General features: G+C 48.8%; 1 protein-coding gene across 7 annotated transcripts in view; it reads left to right on the top strand.

Annotated features, from left to right (window-relative positions):
- The window catches only part of AK8 (adenylate kinase 8), a 127,840-nt gene that overhangs the window by 66,000 nt on the left and 41,818 nt on the right, over positions 1-20,022 (top strand). For 4 of the 7 annotated variants that reach the window (XM_038548918.1, XM_038548919.1, XM_038548920.1 and 1 more), the window contains one exon: positions 12,417-12,558. In XM_038548918.1, coding sequence (XP_038404846.1) covers positions 12,417-12,558 — 142 coding nt within the window. Of the gene's footprint in view, positions 1-12,416; positions 12,559-13,833; positions 14,065-16,597; positions 16,743-20,022 lie in introns of those variants that run through there. The other 3 variants (XM_038548921.1, XM_038548922.1, XM_038548923.1) reach the window with 3 other exon arrangements.

A 20,022-nucleotide genomic window follows, 5' to 3' on the forward strand; every position in this document is an offset into this window, starting at 1 on the left:
TGTCCAGGGGGAGGCTGCCCTAATGACCTTCTGTGGGTCCTACACTCTGGACAGTCACCACACCCCCGAAACAGATCAGGGACATGAGACTTGCTGCAGTTTGTCAGCCAGAAGGCTGGCTGAGGCATCCCCGCAGGGAGCTTGGCACTGCTGTGATAGATGAGGGAAGCGCCAGGCCCACACCTTCAGCCTTGCACCTGTCTAGGTGCTGTGTTGAGAAGGGGGCGGAAGAGTGGTGGGTGGAAGCAGGCACGGGTAGAGAGGGGATTGGTGGGGCAGGGGGAGAGGGGTGGGAGATGAGAGGTGATGGAAGAGTATGGAGTATAATGGAAAGTGTCCGCCCCCACCTGCTTTCCTGGGAGGCCCTGGGGGGGGGGGCAACAGGGGAGGAGAGAGACACCTTCTTCCTCCTTACTTCCCACCTCAGACCTTGAATGTACATATCTGATTGATCCCCTTTGACCCTGACTATGAGAACTCTTATCTCTTGCCCCTGCCTTCTGGTCATGTATGGGTTACAGGGAGGTAAGATGGACCTCACCTGGGACCTCTCCCTACCTGTGTCTATCCCCCCAGCACCTCACGCTGCATATTTCTCCTCAGGTTCTATCTGCCCAACCAGTGGTCTGCTCCTCAGTTCCCATCTCAGCTAATATTTATGAATGAATGAATGAATGAATGAATGAATGAATGCCTTGTAGTAAGAGTTCAGCTAACACTTATGAATGGATGAATGAATGAATGCATGGCTCATAGTAGGAGCTCAGCTAATGTTCTTCAATGAACGAGTGAATGAGGGAGCACATAGTAATTGGCCCCAGACAGCATGGTGTGGCAATACCAGGCAGACCCGCCCTGGGGCACCTGGGGCCCAGAAGCTTCTCTGCTGGCTTTTCCATTTAGGTGAAAACCCGCTAATTTGGAGGAACAAAATGGAGAATAGGTGACAGAAGGCCTGACCAGCTTCCAGTTTGGTGCTCAGCCATGGTCACCTCTAGACAGTCAGGTGAGCAGCCACGGGTTCAGGCCCTGGACTCACACCACTTGATTCCAGTTCAGACTCTGCTACCTCCCAGCTGCATGACCTTGGGCAAGCCACTCAGAGCTATGGTGCCCTCATCAGTAGGGTGAGCTTGCCACAGTATCAAAGCCATGGGTTGGTTAGCTAGATACAAGGAAATTGTATCTATGTTGGATACTTACTAATAATAGCTAATTAATATTAGTATCAGTAGTGATAGTAGTTGTCATCGCCACTGTACTAGAAGCAATGGTAGTAGGAGCAAGCTCCATGGGCTACACACGTATGTTTTATTATGTGGATATTGTTTTCCTGTGACTACTGAACCGCCTTGGGTGCCTGGTTCCATAACCAGGAGCTGGCAAAGGCCCAGTTTGCCCCTCTGGTACTCTAGTTATCTCTTGGCAGCTGCCTGACAATTCAATGGCATGACTCCTTTATTCTGCTTTTGATTTCATGGATGAAGATTTCAGGCAGGGCACGCATGGCAGAGAGGATCGACTCCACTTGGTGCTGACATGAAATGGCTGGGGCCAACTAGGCTGGCTCATTTGAGCACGGCAGTTGGTTCTCAATTCTGGTGTCAGCCTGGTTCCTTGGTTCTTCTCCCTGCATCTGCTAAGGCTGGTATGTCCAAGACAGATTCCGCAGTCCCATGCCTGGCGTCTGCAGTGGGACCCTCAGAGCAGCTGCGGCTGGTCAGCATCTGTCTCCATGCAGCCTCTTCACACAGCTAGCTTGGGCTTCCTCACGGCATGGCAGCCTTGGGTTGGTGTTAGCCCTCTTATGTGATGACTGGCTTCTAGAACAAGCATCCCAGAGAGTCCACGGTTGGGGGGGAGGGTGGGGTAAGCTATGGGGCTTCTTATGACTCAGGTCTAGAGGTCTCAGAATGAGCTTCCACCTGATTCTGTTCATCAGGCTAGTCAATAAGACCAGCCCAAGTTCAAGAGAAGAGCATTAAGAGCCTACCTGTTGGCGGGAGGAGTATCCCTAGTCTGCTACACCAGGGGAGGTTAGGTTGAGTGTTGCAGTTTGTCAGGATTGGCTGTCTCCTGGGACTGTGTGCAGCAGATAGGCAGCCTTCTAGATCCTCAGGAGCTGGGCAGCAGCATGACTTCACATGCCACATAGGGGCTTACAGATAGCTCAGAGACCTGAGAGTCCAATTCTGTTTAAAGAGGAAGAAACCCCAGTGGGTTCACCCAAGGGCTCACTGAGAGACAAATGCAGAGCGGGGCGCAGAATCCATGCGGCTCCTTCCTCTGAAGGACAGGTGGAGGGCACAGAGACCAAGCAAGTGGCCCCCAGAGCTAGATTGCCTGGCCTTGAATCTGGGCTCCTTCAGCTATTAGCTGTGTGGCCTTGGGCAAATTACTATGTCTCTTTGTGCTTCAGTTTGCTGATCTGTGAAATGGGGCTATCAGGAGATCACAGGAATTAGTACTTGTAATCGAACAAATATATGCTTAGGACAGAGCGAGGCTCACATGCTTGTTAGTTAATGTGCCACCATATCTTTGCCATCCCAGAGAAATGGGCTCATGAGTGTCTCCCGGTTTCTTCGTAGCTGCAGAGTTTGCTCTCACAGATCACATGGCTAATAGTGTTCTCGCTACCCATGAGATGTAGGGGAAAGAGCTGGTTCTGAGCCCCGGCTCCATTAAAGTGGAAGAAAACCATGTTCCTTAAGCTCTTCATCTGCAGTGTGCATTGCACTTTTAAGACAGCCCGGTCCACATATAGACCGGCTGCCTCCCCTTGTCCTCCCGGGTACTTGCATGTTCCACTGACAGACATAAGTGTGTTTTAAGATCAGAATAACAAACTATCAAATTGTTATCCACAGTGTGCCTAAGTGAGCATTTTCTAAAAGTCCTATTAATTTGCTAAGTGAAGCACCATTTATTTATAGAGGAATGTCTATTTTTAAAATGGTCTTTTTTTTCTCATCTAAAACCAGTAGACAAACAGTATGCACTGTGGGAGGCTGGGCCTCTCTGCCGTGCTGCACGTGTGGGGCATGGACACCCCCATCTTGCCTTTGCTTTTTGCCCAAGTAGACAGGCAGAGAAGAGAGTGACAGAAAGGAGGCAGCTGTCCTTCGAGGGATGAGCAGTGAGCAATATCCTCCTAATTGGTAAGAGCCCCAGGGCTAATGTACTTCTCCGGACTTGAAAAAAAATCCAATATTAAAAAAATTGTTATTTCCTGGCATCACTGTCTGCCAAGCAACTTTAAATGCTGTTGTTAAGCAGTATGGATGTTAGGATATGGACTTTGGGAACCTAAAGTCTTAGGTGCCTGTTCCATCCTGTGCCTACCAAGACAGGAGCTTGTCTGGAGCAAATGACTTGAGTTTACCAAGGAGGCAAACTACCCAGTGGGCCTACTCCCCGCTGACGACTTGCAGGGTGTGATCAAACGGAAGCATCTAGTTTCTCCTCCTTATCTCCCACACACGGTTCAGAAAGGTCCTGTTTATCATTTGAAGTGCTCACTTGGGGCGCAGTGTCCACGACTGGCCAGCAGGTGGCAGTAAATAACAAACAACCGGCATCACTGGTGGAACACCTAGGCACCCCCCCCCCCCCCCCAGGCGGGGTTGGCGATGCGAGTCCTGAGTCCTTCTCCGATGCTGGTGATTTCCGGTGAGGCAGTGGCGGCAGTGAGGGGGGCTTGCAAGCCTCGGCCACCAGGAAGCAGTACCAAGGCGGGGTAGTAGTGGTGGTAGTAACAGTCTCCTGGAAGTGGTAGGAGTTTAGGTTTTGCTGAATTACAGTGGTAGTAATTTGAGGCCCTACAGGGGCCTCAGCTATGTCCTGGGCCAAGAAATGCATGTGGGGGGGTGGGAGCACCTTTTCTTTCAAATCTCCCTATAAGATGGAAACGAAAAATAGAAACAAAGCAGCCCTTTCTCCTTCACAGTCCTGTTCCCTTCCAAGACTCCCCCCACCGACCCCCTTTGGTAGCTGGCAGGACCAGGCACTGTGTTGGGATGTCTGGAAGGGGGAAGAGAAGCACATTCTGAGTCTTCCACAAACCTGCCAGACAGCTGGATGTCACCTTTACCTCGATTTCAAGGCGGGCTTGAAGAGGGAAGAAGCCATGGGGTAGTCGTGGGGTGTGCATATAGGCGAGGGTTGGTGGTATGTAACATACCACATGTGGATAGGTGTGGGGTACAGGGTGGAGGTGTTGTGCATGCAGGTGGGTTCAGGGTGCTTGGGGGTACATATAGGTGTGTGTGTAAATGTGCATGTAGTGGGTGTGCAATGTGTGTATATAGTAAAGGGTTTGGGGTGTTGTACGGGTGTGGGCTGTGTAGGGGTGTTGTAGGTGATTGTGTGGTGGGTGTGTCGGGGTGTTGAAGGCGAGTGCGTGGGTCTGAGTGTGTGCATAGCATGTCTATGCAGGTGTACGTGTGTAGGATGCGTGTAGGGAAGTGTGTGGTAGACAGAAGTGGGTTTCTGAGCGTGGGTAGAAGGCTATGCACCTGCAGTGTGTAGGGGGTGTGATGAGGCACCCAGCTGTTTCTGATCGGCCCTGGCGGGAGGAGGGTAATCAGCTTATTCTGGGCATATCCATCAGTCTGCGGTCTCTTTTACCTTATAAGCCCTGACTGAGGGAGCCGGTTCCTTTTCTCCACTTCCTGTCCTGGCATCCTGGGGCCAGTTCCAGTAGCCCTAGCCCCCTCCTGTCGCCCCTCCCAGCTGAGTCCCAAGTCTGGGCGCTAACCGGCCAGCGAGTGCAGGAATGCAAGGACGCGGACAGCAGGCGGCAGTGTGGTGCAGCAGGAGGGCTCCAGTGGGGCCTGGAGCCCATCCCTTCTGCCCCTCAGCTCCAGCTTGCCCAGGAAAATCCTCAGCTGGCCCAGGTGCTCTCCCCCTGGCCTCCCACTCTGCAGCTCTCTGAGCTGGACTTGACTGAGATGACACATCGGGCTCATAGCCGGGGGAGGAAAATCTGGCTGGTCTGTCTGTCCGGGCATCTCATGGGGGCCCCTCTCGATTGCCTCTTTCTCCTGTTAGGATTGATGTGCACGAAGGAGCTTGACCTGAGCTGGGTTTTTAACAGCAATGCCTTCCTTTCAAGACAGTGGGTGGGCCTGGAGTCCTGGGTAGAGTGATGGGGGACCCAGGAGGATCCTTATGGGGCCAGGGAGCCTCTCACCTGTGACCATGGCTCCCCATGAACCCCTGTGCCAAGCACACCCAGCCAGCAGGGAATAAATGGATTGAGATTTTAATAACCTCGAGGTCAGTGTGAAACTGCCATCTTTTATGGAAGATTTTCAGAAAAAAAAAAAAAAAAACACCCTGAAACCATGTGGTGTGGCCTTATGAAATAATGGGATATTCATATCTTGCACTTTGCTAAATTTAGGGTTGACAGGACATTCTGGAGAGGTAGCCCTCGGCAGTAGCTTACAGGCAGGGTAAGATGTTAACTGTCAAGCCCAGAAATCAAGCCTGAGGCACCTGACTCAGTGGAGAAAGACTTTAGACTGCGCTGAAAATCTCTATCTGAGAGGAGGATAAAGGGTAAATGGACAGCATTATCAAGGAGACTTTAAACTTTCAGCAGAACACATCCAGCGAGATCTGTTCCGAAAAGCTACATTTTTGCTGAACTGGCTGGTCAGACCTTGTGGGTTTGGGAAAATGAGTCGATAGCCTTCAGGAAAAGAAAGGCAGTAGCTAAACAAAGGTGCAGAGCAGAAGCCCCGGTGCTGGGGCGGGGGGGGGGGGGGCTCAGGGGTGGGCCCGGGGAAAGGCACTGGAGGCAGAGCAGCGGCTGCCCCCCTCACCCCAGCCCTGTCCAGCGGAGGGGAGACTGGAGGGCTGCTCGGGCCGCAGCACGGCCAGGAAGCAGTGTCCAGAGCCGCCACCAGTCGCCTTGCCCAGCCCCCGCTGGGGGGCACTGCCATCTCTGCGGAGGAGACCCTTTGGTGTTATGCCGATCTGTCCGATCTGTCCATGCTGGGAGAGGACCTTGCAGCCCCTCCAGAAGCTCCTCCACCCAGATTGAGGGACAGAGGAACCGGCCTTGTGGGTGGGAGGGAGGGTTCGGGCAACTTTCCCAGACTACTTGAGAAGGGCGGGTCTGGGCACAGAGCCTGGGCAGACCCTGTAGGGAGCTGGTGCAGTAACGGGGTTGGGAGGCCCCCTCCAGCAGCCCTGGTTCCCCCCTGAGTGAGAGCCACTAATGGGGGCACGGATGGCCTTCGGGGAGATTGCATCCTTTGTCTTTTTCTGACAGTCTCTCCAGTGGCCATTCCAACCTCCTGTAGGCATTTATAATTTCCTTTTGGGCCCCCTGCGTGGCTCAGTGGTTGAGCGGTTGAGCGTCTGCCCTTGCCTAGCATCGTGATCCCGGGGTCCCGGGATTGAGTCCCACAGCAGGCTCCTTGCAGGCAGCCTGCTTCTCCCTCTGCCTGTGTCTCTGCCTCTCTCTGTGTGTCTCTCATGAAGGAATAAATAAAATCTTGAAAAAAAATTTTCTTTTAAAAAACCCTGCTTTTTAAATGGAAGCCTTTAAACATTGTAAAAAATAGAGAACAAAAAAAAAAAAAGAAAAAAAGAAAGAAAGAAAAAGGAAGCTGCAGGGACCCATCCCTCGAACCCACCCAAGCTTGTGTTTGCACCCACCCGGAGGCCGCCCACCACACACACACAGACACAAACACACACAGGATTTTATTTTGAAACATCCTAGCCATCAGCTCACAGTCTTAGGACTACCTGATTGATCCAAGAGTGGGTTGATCCACGAGTGGGTCGTGGTGTAGCCAGAAGGGATCGCTCAGAGCCAGCCTGGTGGTCTGCCCTTGCCGAGGGACCTGGTTCTGTGCGCCGAAGGACAATCCCTCGTTCTGCCACAAACATGGAAGGGAGCAAAGAGCCTTCTGGTTTTATTAATTAATTAATTTATTTATTTATTTATTTATTTATTTTTTTGCCTTCTGGTTTTAGAAGTGGTACTACTCACTCACTCATGCATTCATCATCCATCATTTATTCATTCAAGTGTTTATTAAGTGCTTGCCATGTGCCTGACTTTCCTGGGGTCCCTATTCTCAGGGGGTAGCGTGAAGCTGGGGACATAGGCAACAGCAGATTAACAGGAACAAAGAATTAGCGGTTCGAAATTATGGTGAGCCCTCCTGAGAAGTGCTGATCTGAGGGTCTGTGTTTCCTTGACTCCTGAAAAGAGGCACTCGTTTTGGTTTAGGCCCAAAGTCCGAATCAGTGTGCATTCCACCTTCTTCACCAAAATGCGTCTCCCCCTCCTTGCAGCCCTTAGCACTTCTGCTTCTCTGTAGTCCTCCTGCCTTTCCAACTGGTCCCTGCCTCTCTCGACTCCAGGGCCCGGAGCTCTGCGAGGGCTCGGGTCTGATTCATACGGTGTAAGAGGGGCCTCTCCACTGGCTCGTGTGCATGGAGTGTGTGTACATGTGGGTGTGTGTATGCCGTGGGTATACGTGTCTGTGTATTTGAATTAGACCATATCATACACGCCGTTTGTTGACCTGCTTTTTCCCCTGATCAGAAGTCAGAGGCTTCTTTCCAAGTTAGTATGAGTAGAAATGGTTTGTTGAAAGGTGCATCGTATCTCATCACGTAGACGTACCATCCTTTATTGAGCCTGTCTTCAGCTGACAGACCTTGTACATACAGTGTTTCTGATTGTCAACACCGGAAGCGGCACCAAGATGGACATCTTCGTGCACACGTCGCTTCCTGTCTGTGCTATTATAGCTGAGGTATGAGTTCTTAAAAACGAGATTGCTGGGTTGAAAGGCATGAACATTTTAACTTGTTCTTAAATTTTTAAAAAAGATTTTATTTACTTATTTACTTATTTAGAGAGAATGTGAGGTGGGGAGGGGCGAGGGAGAGAGAATCCCAAACAGACTCTGTGCTGAGCACGAACCCCAACTTGGGGCTCGATCCCACAACCCTGAGATCATGACCTGAGCTGAAATCAAGAGTCAGACCCTCAACTCCCAGGTTCCCCTACATTGTAACTTGTAATGGGAAATTGGGAAATTCTCTCTAGAAATCTTTGTAAATTTATCCCCCCTTGACCCCCTACAGAAAGTCTCTTTGTGTTTTCATCTGGTCTTCCGTTCTTCCCTCAAGTCATGTTTCACTCCAGTGAAGGTCACTTAAGCCACAACCTCTCGGGGCCTTGGTTTTTCACCTTTGAAATGAGGGAGGTCAAGGGGATGACCTTCCAGGGCCTTCCCTATGCGAATCCCCAGGGCTTTGAGCCTCATGAGCAGCCCTCTGTTGCCTCGAGAAGGCTGCAGGTTAGCAGCTCAGGCCTCCCTAGGGCGCAGCTTGCTTTACCATAGGGCCTGTCAGAGAGACAAATATTGGCCCAATCCAGCCCTCACTCCCACACAACAGAGGCCTTAATGCACCCAGGGTGTCACTGGTCCTTACGTAGGGGATCTCCTTCTCCACTGGCAAGCCCATTTCAAACCTACAGCACTCTCCTAAAGTCTGATTGGAGCTCAGGTGTTAAATTTCTGAAATTTAATCTGAAAAGTGTGAAATTCAAGGGTCACATATTCTTGCCAGTGGCTTCATCCTAGTGATCTGATGGGAAATCTGAATAAACTTTGGGAGAGGACTAGGAATACCTACCCGGCCCTTTGGAAGACCTCTAATGGATCTGGCATCTTCAGTGAGTCCTCTACTGGCCCCACAATAGCCAGTGAGGCAGGTGTTACAGAGGAGGACACCGAGGTTCAAGGAGGTCCCATTGCTGCCAAGCAGAGTCTGCTGAACCACTGGGCTCTCAGCTCACACTTGCCCTGAGAAAGGAATCCAGGGGAATGAAGTGGTGAGTTTTCTGAGTTTTATTCTAAGAACTGCTTAGAATAAATTTAAGGAATGCAGCTGTATCACAAATCCTCCTGTAACCCCCTCTCCTCGACGCCTGCTCAAGGCACAGCTCACCCACCTTCCCAGTTTGCAGAGAGACTGAGGTTCAGAGTGTCAGAGGGGATTGGGGCAGAACTGGGACCAGGAGAGGGAAGCTAAGGCCCCCTCTTACCACAGCTGGCCTCTCTCTGACAGGGCATTGCTGAATCAGATTCCCACAAACTTTAAGGGCTCTGTGTGCGGGGGCTCAGCAACAGATGTTTCCTTTCTAGAAATTTAAAAAGTTGGCTATTAGCTGGTGACTTTGATTCAGGGTCCTCAGCCCAAGCTCTTTGCAGATCTTACAGGGGGTCCATTTTTGCCCTTAGGAGCCTGCAGTGACCACTTAGAAAGTCGTACTGTTGTTTAGCCACATCCTTGGGACCTCGGGACCCCAAATGGGGACTCCACTGGCTGATATCACAAAATGAGCTTTCCATGTGCAGATGTGGCCAAATGCAGCATCCTGAGATTAACCCCCATGTGTTCATTCAATAAATATGCACTGAAGGGCCAACACATGATGATTCCCAAGGTGGCCTGGCCTGTGTGTGGCCCAAATCCCACCCCCTTTCCTTCCTGCAGACCTGGCTGGGCCTGTCCGCCCTCACTTCCTGCAGACCTCTCTGCTCCAGTCACAGGGGCCCTTTCTCTGAACCTTGAATGTGCCCAGATCATTCTAGCCTCAGGGCCTGGGCCCTCACCACCCTCTCTGCCTAGAAACCCCTCCCTGGGTCTTCACACAGCTGGACTTACGATTCAGTTCTCATCCAGATGGGACTTCCTCAGAGGCTGTCCTAGAGCCGGTCACACCAGCAGCCTCCCATCACTTGGTTTATTTTCTTTACAGTACTTATGACTCCCTGCAATGGTTGTTTATCTGTGCATTGTCTTTGCCCCTTGCTAAAATGTCAACTTCAGGGGGACAGGGCCTTGGCTTCTTGCTTGCCACATATTACCATGCCCGACACAGTGCCTGGCATAGCATGGATGCTCCATAACTATCCATTGGACAGATCACTAGGAAGGGTTTATTTCTGTATTAGTTTCTGATTTAGGTGAAAATATCCATAAATTGTTAAGGGTAGACTGGGATTAGAAAGCAATATGGCAGATTCTTAACCTATTTTGTTTTTAATCTATATTTATTTATCCTGTAACAAGACATAGGGTTCTGGAACAAAGAACAGGCCTGTTATTTATTCATACCATAATCTGAATGCTAGCTCCCCACACCGCAGATCTTCATGGGTGATGTTGTGAGAGCCGAAATACCTGTGTACAGATACAGGGATCTGTAGCACAGGGGACAAGCCCTGAAATTATGACTTTTGGAGCTTATGGAGGGCAGCTGGCCCTAGGTTTGCAACCCTGCGAATATGAACAAAGGTCTCGAGACAGGTCCCTAAGTCTCTGCGCAGTCTCTATCTTTAACTCTCAAGGCCTGAAGTCAGTCATCCTATATCCCAGGAGCCAGCAGTCTGTTCTCAGAACACCCTGACCATGGGAAAACATGGAAATATTCCTATTATTTTCCAACATACATCTCCTGAACTGAAAGGTACCAGCCTCCACCATCTTCAAGTGTCTAACACATGCCTGGAAAGCCATGTGTGCCACTAACCCCATGATGACAGATCCTGTTTGCTCTTCCGACAGATGAGGAATCTGACACTTGGTTGGGGAGGTTGGGTGACCAGCTGAGGTCAGTCATGTGAGGGCAGGCCCCAGACCCTAGATTTGTGTGCCCCTCAAACCTGTGTTCTCTCCACCACCTGGGGTCCCCAGAGTCTGGGCAAGTTGTTTTTAACATGTTTGGTTAGTTGCAGTGAAGCTTTTGAAAAGGGAAGCCTCCTGTGTGTTTATTCTGCATCTATTTCATGCTTAATCCAGGGGGGAAATGAGGTTGGACATTGTCTTTTCCCTCATGGAACCCACTGTCTTTTGGAAGAGGCAGACATCACACAAAGACTTAGCCAGCTACAAGGGTAGCAAGCAAAGGAGAGGTACAGGTGCTAACGCAGGCTGGGTGCAGTCCTCAGGGAGACATTCCACTGGGCCTGAAGGCTGAGTCCAAAGGCTTGCCCCAGGCCGGGTGTGGGGGAGGAATGTCCTGGATGGAGGGACTGGCAGACACAAAAGGGAGGTGAGGAGCTGGGGGAGAGTCACCTGGGAGAGATCCAGGAGTCCGAGACTGCAGGGACTGCTGGCCATGGGGGAAGTGACCACTCATATCCTCCCAGCACTGGGGAGCCACAGCAGGTGTAAGCAGGGGGAGAGATGGGATTAGCTGCATCAACTTCTCGCTCATGTTATATAGCCAGATATTCTTATTACAGCAAAAGCCTTGTCTGCTCTTTCCTCGAGACTGGTGAAAAAAAGGCTGAAAGATGTTAGAAAGAACAAATTCAGGGAAATGCAAATCACTCAGAATAAGGTTTATGGTCCTTTGGTGACAAAGGGAGTAAGGAGTGTGTCATGGCCGTAGAGGAAAGCAGCTGTTTCTGCCTCTCTCACCTCTGTGGTCAGTTGGCTGCCAGCCTGAGGGCCTTTTGGAAGGTTTCAGATGTATGCACCACGGCCACTTGCCCAAACTGTGGATGGCTGGTAGGAGGGGGACTGGGCGTCTCCAGAGAAGCCGCCAAACACCCTCGTTGCAACTCTAAGAAACCAGCCTGTTGGGGCCACATCCATAGCAAACACTGGTAATATTTACCAAGTATTTCTGGAAAAATGAGTGCAAAGTGCAGGAAATGCAGTGCAAATTGCTAAAACACAGTACATCAGCAACATAGGACATTTAATGAGTCTGAGAAAGAGGTATAAATTTCAGGAAAATGTCAATTGTGGTAATGTAAACAAGAAGCTTCTCAATATCTCATTCTCCAGGAGACTGTATTTCAGTCTCTGGTTATAACTAGAGTTATAATTCTTGAGATTTGATTCTAGACATCAAGGAGGGGAGGAAAGGAGGAAGGAAGAGAGCAAGAGTTGCTTGTGTGTTGCCGATGAGCAGAGAACACCCCGAGGCACCAATGGGGTCCCATTGCAGGAAAGCTAAACTTTCCCCTGGGGGCCTGGTGTGCTGCCCTGGAAAGTCTTTTGCTGCAAACACTGGATCGTGGGTGCACGAGGGCTGCCCACATATTGCTGGAGGGCTGGGAACTACCCTGGCCACTGACATGCATGGTATGCTGTCAAGGTCGGGGAAGGATCAAGGTCAAGGTCACCAGTGCTTTTCCTTTCTCAAGCAGCCACGTTCCTCCCATTGCTGGGACCTCAGAGGGACCTGTGCACCCGAAGTCTCGTCCACCTAAACCCTACTCTTCATCAGTTCAGTTCAGGGTCGAGGGCGTTGGGAGACCCATGGGCCACAGGCTGCCACCGCAACCTCACACTCCTGTTGGGTAAGGAATGGTGCCTAGGATGACAGAGTGACCACCGGCCCCCTTTCTCTGCAGTCCCTGACAGCATCATCATGAAGGTGCTGAGCCAGCGCCTGAGCCAGCAGGACTGCATTCAGAGAGGGTGGGTGCTACACGGCTTCCCCAAAGACCTGGACCAGGCACACATGCTGAACAGCCTGGGCTACCAGCCCAACAGGTAAGCTGTCCCCTTCCGGTGGGGCCGCGGACCACACCACCTCCCAGAAGCTCCCTGCTAGCGGCCACCCTCTCCCCAGGGGCTCAGCTGCCAAGGTCCACCTGACGGCTTGTGGTATGCAAGAAGCCCCCTGTGATCCCAAAGTGGGAGGTCTCTTGGGCACCCCGACCCCCGCCTGCCCACTGCACTTGCCTGTGAACCGGGAGTCAAGCCTGGTTTCGGATCCAGGCTCTGTCACTCGCGGTGCTGGACCTGTGAGCCATAGCCCCTAGCAGCCAGGCCTGCCTTCCTCAGGGAATTGTGCCAATCAACAGACACTCCTTTTTCTACTATTTTCACACTTTCATTCTGTACATCGAAAGCTTTGGTGCATCTGATAGTTGTTTTCATGTGTATGCAGTATGAGCTGAACACTTTTTCCCCAAAAGGCTGGCCATGTGTTCCAAAACAAGTGTCCAGTGCTGCTGAATATTCTGCTCTTCTTCCCGTAACTTGCACTTGAGAGCACACTGTCATTGGGTATGTTGTGGAGGTAGAAGAAGCAGATCCAAAGGCCACTTAGCCAGGCCTTGCTCATGAGGGAGTCGTCACATCACCTGGGTTTGGCAGAGGCTCCGAGGGGGCGGCGGAGCGGGAAAGCCGGCAGTGGACGAACGGGCCGCTACAAGTGTGTCCTGCCCAGGTGTGGCCTGGGGGAGCGGGAGGCAGCCACTTGGCAGCAGGGCACCCCATGTGGTTGGCCAGGGGAGCATATATGGCTTTTCTCTGGTTGGTCCTAACCTGACACTGCTAGTTATTGGTTAGTCAGCTCCTGGCTGTTTGGGGTCAGTTGTTGCAGAAACTGTGATTTGGTTTAGGAGAGTTTTAAATTTCTAGGTAGTTGGCAGTTTATTGCTTTTTTCAACTCACATTATTAGTTTTTTATTTTAGCGCAGAGTATGGAGTATGGAGAACTTGCTCAAGTACAACCTTTAATTTTTTATTTTATTTTATTTTTTTTTAAGATTTTATTTATTCATTCATGAGAGACACACAGAGAGAGGCAGAGGCACAGGCAGAGGGAGGAGAAGCAGGCTCAAGGCAGGGAGCCTGATGCGGGAATCAATCCTGGGACTCCAGGATCACGCCCTGGGCCAAAGGCAGGTGCTAAATGGCTGAGCCACCCAGGGATCCCCAACCTCTAATTTTTTAAAAAAATTATTGAGCTATATTCTGTGGGTGATTTTTCAGTGAGTATTTGAAAAGAAGTGTATTTTATTTTATTTTTTTGGAGAGCAAGAGAACATCAAGGGGCAGAACAGAGGAGGAGAATCTCGAGCAGACCCTGCACTGAGTGAGGAATCTAATGTGGGGTTCGATCTCATGACCCGGAGATCCTGACCTGAGTGGAAGTCAGGAGTTGGACGCTTAACTGACTGAGCCACCCAGGCGCCCTCTACTGTATTTTTATTAATGTTTCTTGTTCTCTTCCTGCAGTGTTTGCTTTATATGTTTTGGCACCAAGTTACACAGTTCATAAAGGCTTATGTTAGCAACATGTTCGTTGTGAAGGACCATCTTGGTGGGAGTGGCCATTAGTGACAGAACTGGGACCCACATTCAGGGTGTCCTCCTTAGCACCAACACATCAGTTTTCAGGGAAGCATGCTGGTACCCAAGAGGCAGATCCTGTGTCCCACTCTCTGTCACGATGATAAAGGGACTGCAGAGGTTCTGGCCACTGTGGTGCAAGCACACAGGTGTGTGGTTATTCCAGAAAACCCTCCCTTGGGGTGCCAGCTGCACCAGAATGGAAGGAGCTCCTTCCATTTGCTTTGCCTTTCTTTTTTCTTATTGTCGTTCCTGAACTTAATAATCACCCAAGACTCCCTTCGCCTCTCTCCCACGGAAGGGAGCTTGTTTGGCATCCCCCAATTTTCTTTTGCTTGGTTTACTACCTCATTTTGGTCAAGCACATACATCAGTAGCTTCTCAAGAAAGGTGGCATGGGAGGTAAATTTTGGGGGACTTGGCACGTCTGAGAGTGTCCTTATCCTACCTTCATACTTGCTGTGTAGTTTGGTTAGATGAGGAATTAAAATCTTTTAAAAAGGATTTATTTATTTATGTGAGACAGAGAGAGCACACACAAGCAGGGGGAGGGCCAGAAGGAGAGGGAGAAGCAGGCTCCCCACTAAGCCGGGAGCCTGACTTAGGGCTTGATCCCAGGACCCTGAGATCATGACCTGAGCCAAAAGCAGACGCTACACTGGCTGAGCCACCCAGGCGCCCTGGGCAAGGAATTAACCAAAGTCACTCTCCCTCCACAATATCGAATTGCCATTAAGAAGCCCAATGCCAATCAGATTTCTGATCCTTCATCAATGACCTTTTTTCCTCTCTCTGGAAGTTGGTAGGATCTTCCTTTTGTTCCCACAATTCTAAAATTTCACGTAAAATTTCATTCATTTCTTTGGTATGGGTCTAATTTACTCCATTGTACCTGAGGTTAATCTGGGAACCTCTGTGTCCTTCACTTCTGGAAATTCTCTTCAATTATTTTGTTGATAGATTTCTTTTTTTTTTTTCTTTTCCTCCCCCCGCCCCCCCGTTCTCTGGAACCTATTATTTGGGTATTAGACCTCCTGGACTGGCCCTCTAAATTCTTTAAAAATATCTTTTCTCTCTTTTCTCCTATATTTTTAGTTTTTTGGTCTGCTCATGTGCATGGTTGGTTTTATTTTGTCTTGCTCTACTTTCTACAGTTCTCAACTTCTTCTCCCAATCCTATTGCATTTCTAATTGTGGCTGTAATATTTATTTTTATAAGATTCAAGAGCTCTTTTTTCATTCCTTTTAAAGTCTCTTGATCTTGTATCTTGGATTATTTTATCTCTTGGAGATGGTGACATGATAGGCTTGTTTTTGCAAGAGGTGGGAGGCTCCCCTCCTGCACAGCCTGCTCCTGTTGAGGTTTCGTGTGTCTTGGTCTCATTCTCCCTCAGTAGATTCTTTTGTTTGATTGTCTTTCAGACATTGGGTACCCTTGGTGGCTTGTTCCTGTGTAAGACTGGAGGAGTAAGACACCAATGGACAGCAGCATAGGAGGAGCCCACAGGCTTTGTCTTCATTGAAAGGTGATCTCTTGGGGCCATCTGTGCAGAACCATCCACCAGATTCCTCTGTCCTGCTCAGGTTCTAAGCCTCCTGCTGGAGGGTAGACAGAGTGGAGTCCAGGGAAGGGAGAAGCAGTAAGAGGTGGGAAGAGGTGTCGCACACCGTACGCCATCTGCATATTTTTGACCTGGTTCCCCTAATTTCGGTACAGGTGCAGGCTCTCAAGTAGTGCCTGGCACTCTTCAGCCTGAAGAGCCTGATTATACCCTCTCCTTCCATTTCTACCCAAATGGAAGAGTGGGATTGGCCCGGCTAGGTGGAGTGAGAGGGGATCTGGGGCTTGATGTCTTCTGAGATGAGTTTCAACCAATCCTCCTTATTTTAGCCACTGGTGCCAGAGTGGTGCTTGTGCTTGAGCCTTTGGAGGGTTTGCTGGTGACAATTGGTTTGTTCTCAGTGATTTCTACTGTTGACTTGAGGTTTGTCCTTTGGTGGGGCGGTGGGGGGGATCTCTATAGCTGGTTGTCATGGGCCCCCCTGCTTTCCAGCCCCAGACATTCTGTGGTTGTGTCCCTTCCTCTGTTCTCTCTGTCACATCAGGTAAGCTTTCCCCTCTGGTCATTTTCCTGGGTGGGCTTTGGGAGGAAACAGTTTGGTGTGTGTTCCAACATGGCTTTCATGGACCTGGTACTCAGCTCATGGTTGCTCTGTTGCACTTCTGCAGCCCTCACTTTTACTTCCAGCTGCTTGGCTTCCCTTATTTTTTGTTGTAGTGTGGACAGAATAAAATTGAGCTTAACATTTTCTTATCAACCTGCTTTTTTATTCCTTGAATAGTTGAAATTATCCCACTTATTTTTGCCTTTCTCACTTTATTTTATGCTTCATTATGGTTTCCTTTGTTTTCCATCTTTTTTAAAAAGTCTATTTATTTATTTTTTAGTAATCTCTACACCCGACACCGGGCTCGAACTCACGACCCCAGGATCAAGAGTTGCCCACTCCTCAGACTGAGCCAGCCGGGCGCCCATCTTTTCTTTCTGATCTGTGTCTCCTTTGACTCCTGTTACTGAGGTTGCTCCCTTCTCCCCTTCCCAACAATCCATGCAGATGATGCTCTAGTTCTCGTCTTGTTGATCTCCAGCCCTGCTGGCATGTTTCACATACATGGTTGGGCTGTATTTCTAATTGGTTGATTTTGAAATGAAACAAAGTATCCGACCATGTAACATGGAAGAGGAAAGAGGAAGAACTTCCCTGTGTGCCTCCTCCTCACCCCCTGCCTGTCCACTCTCCACTGTGTGGAGGGGGAGGCAGGGACAGACACGTTCTCAAGTTGTTTAGTCCTACTCTGTTCAACACACGTTCTTATTTTTATGATTACTAAACATTTCTTTCTAGAAATAGGACAATTATGTTTCTTTTAGCAATAATTACTAAACTCGTGAGGTTTTAATTCTCTCTCTTCAACTGGATTCAGATGTCAACACTCGCTGTTTACAAGATTCAACCTCCCCATTTACCAATTTTGATTCATCTTTCCTTTTTTTTTTTCTTTTTTAAAGAGTGAAAGTGGGAGGAGGGGCAGAGAGAGAATCTCAAGAAGCCTCTATGTCCAGTGCGGAGCCAGACTCTGGGCTCGACCCCAGGACCCTGAGATCATGACCTGAGCCAAAACCAAGAGTCAGAAGCTCAAACAACTGAGCCACTCTGGTGCCCCTAAGATTTTTTTCTGGTAGCTTTTATCCCTAGTTCTTTCCCTGTCTGTCCTGCATTATAACTTCAACTAACTTCTATTGTATTACTTTTTCGTTGCCCCTAGCTTTTCAATTCTAGAACTCTTTTACGTTTCCCTTCACTTTGCCCCTTAACTCTGTTAGCTTTCATTCATCTCCCCTTTTATTTCAACGTCTTTTCTGTGATTTGCCACATCACAGAGCCTATTCTCCCTAAATTATGTTGAGTATATTGATAAGTCTTTTTTGAAAATGTGCTCATGTGTCCTGGAGTAATTTTTCCTCCAAAGGGTATTCATTGTCTCCCTCTTTCTATTTTTTCCGTTTTTTCCCCCTTTTATGACTCTTTTTTGGCAGCATCTATCTGTGGGTCCCCAGATGGTTGTATTTTGCAAACCATTTGTCTTTGAATAATAGGCCTGTCTTTTGCCTAAGAATAGCATGAGTTGGTATATTAGTTTTGTTTCTACGACTCCTATAATAAATCCCTACAAACTTGGTGGCTTCAGCAACACAGATTTATCATCAGCCAGTGCTACAAGGCTAAAACCAATAGTCTGCAGGGCTGCGTTCCTTCTGGAGGCTCTGGGGGAATCCGTTTCCTTCCGTTCCCCAGCTTCTGGAGGCTGCCCACCGCCCTTGGATCTTGGATCCCTTTATCTCCAAAGCCAGCAACGTTGTACCCGCTGACCCCTTTCTGTAGTCACATCTCCCCTCTGACCAGAGCTGGGCACACTTCTCAGGTTTCAAGGACCCATGTGATGAGATTGGGTCCACCCAGGAAATCTGGGATAATCTGACCATATCAGGGTCTTTATCTCAATCTCATCTGCTGAGCCCCTTTTGCCAGCAGGTAAAGTAACACACTCCCAGATTCTGGGGGTGGAGAGGTGGCCATCTGGGTCGGGGGGTGTTATTCTGCCCTCCATGGCTGGGTTCTCCTCCACCTTGTCTCATTCTGCTCCTCGAGGAGAGGCTGCAGAGCTTTCTGCTGGCAGGCTGAGATGTCTGCTAGTTCCTGTCTGACTGCCCATGTTGCCGACGAATTTCCAGGGATCACAGGGCCACAAGGCTAAGTTTCCACCCTCTGTTTTCTGGCAACCGCACACATTTTGATGTCAGGGGGCAAGCTTCCGTGTAAGGTCATCATCTACCTGAAGATGAAAAGCTCTGGAAAGAGATGGAACAGCCCCCGAAAGGAAGGCTGGGTGGGTCACTGACTCCGGTAGAGGAGACAGTCCCAATCCGGGCCTCGATTTCTTTAACCCCCAGGGAGAAAACAACAGTTTTATTATTTTTTTATTTTTTATTATTTTTTTAACAGTTTTATTTATTGACCCTCCACATGGTGCCAGACCCACCGGCGAGGGCACGGTGTTTATTCAGAAGCACACAGGAAAGAATATTCAGGAACCTCTTTGATTTAGGGCAGGCTTGCGAGTAACTGTTTCTCTATTCACCGCTGAATAAAATCAGTTTCTAAAGACTTAGTAAACAATGCCAATTTAATTTATTTGACCCCAGGGCAGAGGACAAGCTGGGGGGAAACGATGATTGTTTACAACACAGGTTTAATCTTAAGGCCTGTTTTAATCACCTTTCCGTATTTCCCTGCCGTCACCGGGGAGGGCTCTCTCCTCCTCCTCGTGTCCGACTATTCCATTCCGCACACCTTCGCTTTCAATTAACATTTTTATGATTAATTCAGAAGGTAATTTTAGCCATAAACCTTCAAGTATAGGCATAGGCTAAGAAAGCAAGAAATATTCTAAAATGAGCCCACCTGGCAATGGGATGAATATCAGGGCTGTAATTCTGGTTCGGTTGTGATGCCAATTATAAAGCACTCTAGCTGTGGTGTTGCTGTTTTTGACACCAGGAGGAAATCTTGACAGAATTATAGCCTAGAAATCAATCTGGGAATACGATACAGAAATCTATAATTCAGATATGAAAACAATCTACAAAGGCTCTTTTTTTAGGAGGGTTCGATGAAATTAGATTAAAATAAATTTACATATATATCAATTTTATTATTAAAATATATTCATGCTAGTAAATAGAGTTATTGGAGAAGGAGAAGCCTTGCTCTGTGTAGGACACAGAAATAGACCTCTCTGGCTTATCAGAAAACAAAGTTATTGTCTCCTTGTCAAATATAAATCTCTTCTCAGAGCTAATAAATGGATAGTGTTCAAACGCAATGTTTTGTTTGACTCCTACCTCATAAACCCATGGCACATAATACTAAATTATATTCCGCCGAGCAGTATCAATCTCTGGATTCCAACATCACATGGTGAGGGAAGTAGGCCAAGTAATTGATGTGTTGCAAAGAAGGAGAAAAAGTTATTTGAGAACAAATAAAATGGGCTATAAAGTTTGTTAAAACGTAATAATAGTAAAAAAAAAAAAGGGGGGGGGGGGAGAAGAAGAGGAAGGAAACAAAGAACTATCCCAGGCTGCATCCAGGAACCTGCCCTCTGCCTAGCTGCAAAATAATTCATTTCATGCTGCAAGTTTGTTGCGCAGTCGTTCCCTTTAAAATTAATGTTTACTATAGAGAAAAAGTATAGGATTCTGATTGATGTTGGGAAGTTTACAGTGTATCAGACACACTGGGTTTTTTTTT

This window comes from Canis lupus, chromosome 9, assembly GCF_011100685.1.
Source record: "Canis lupus familiaris isolate Mischka breed German Shepherd chromosome 9, alternate assembly UU_Cfam_GSD_1.0, whole genome shotgun sequence".
NCBI classification, from domain to species: domain Eukaryota; kingdom Metazoa; phylum Chordata; class Mammalia; order Carnivora; family Canidae; genus Canis; species Canis lupus.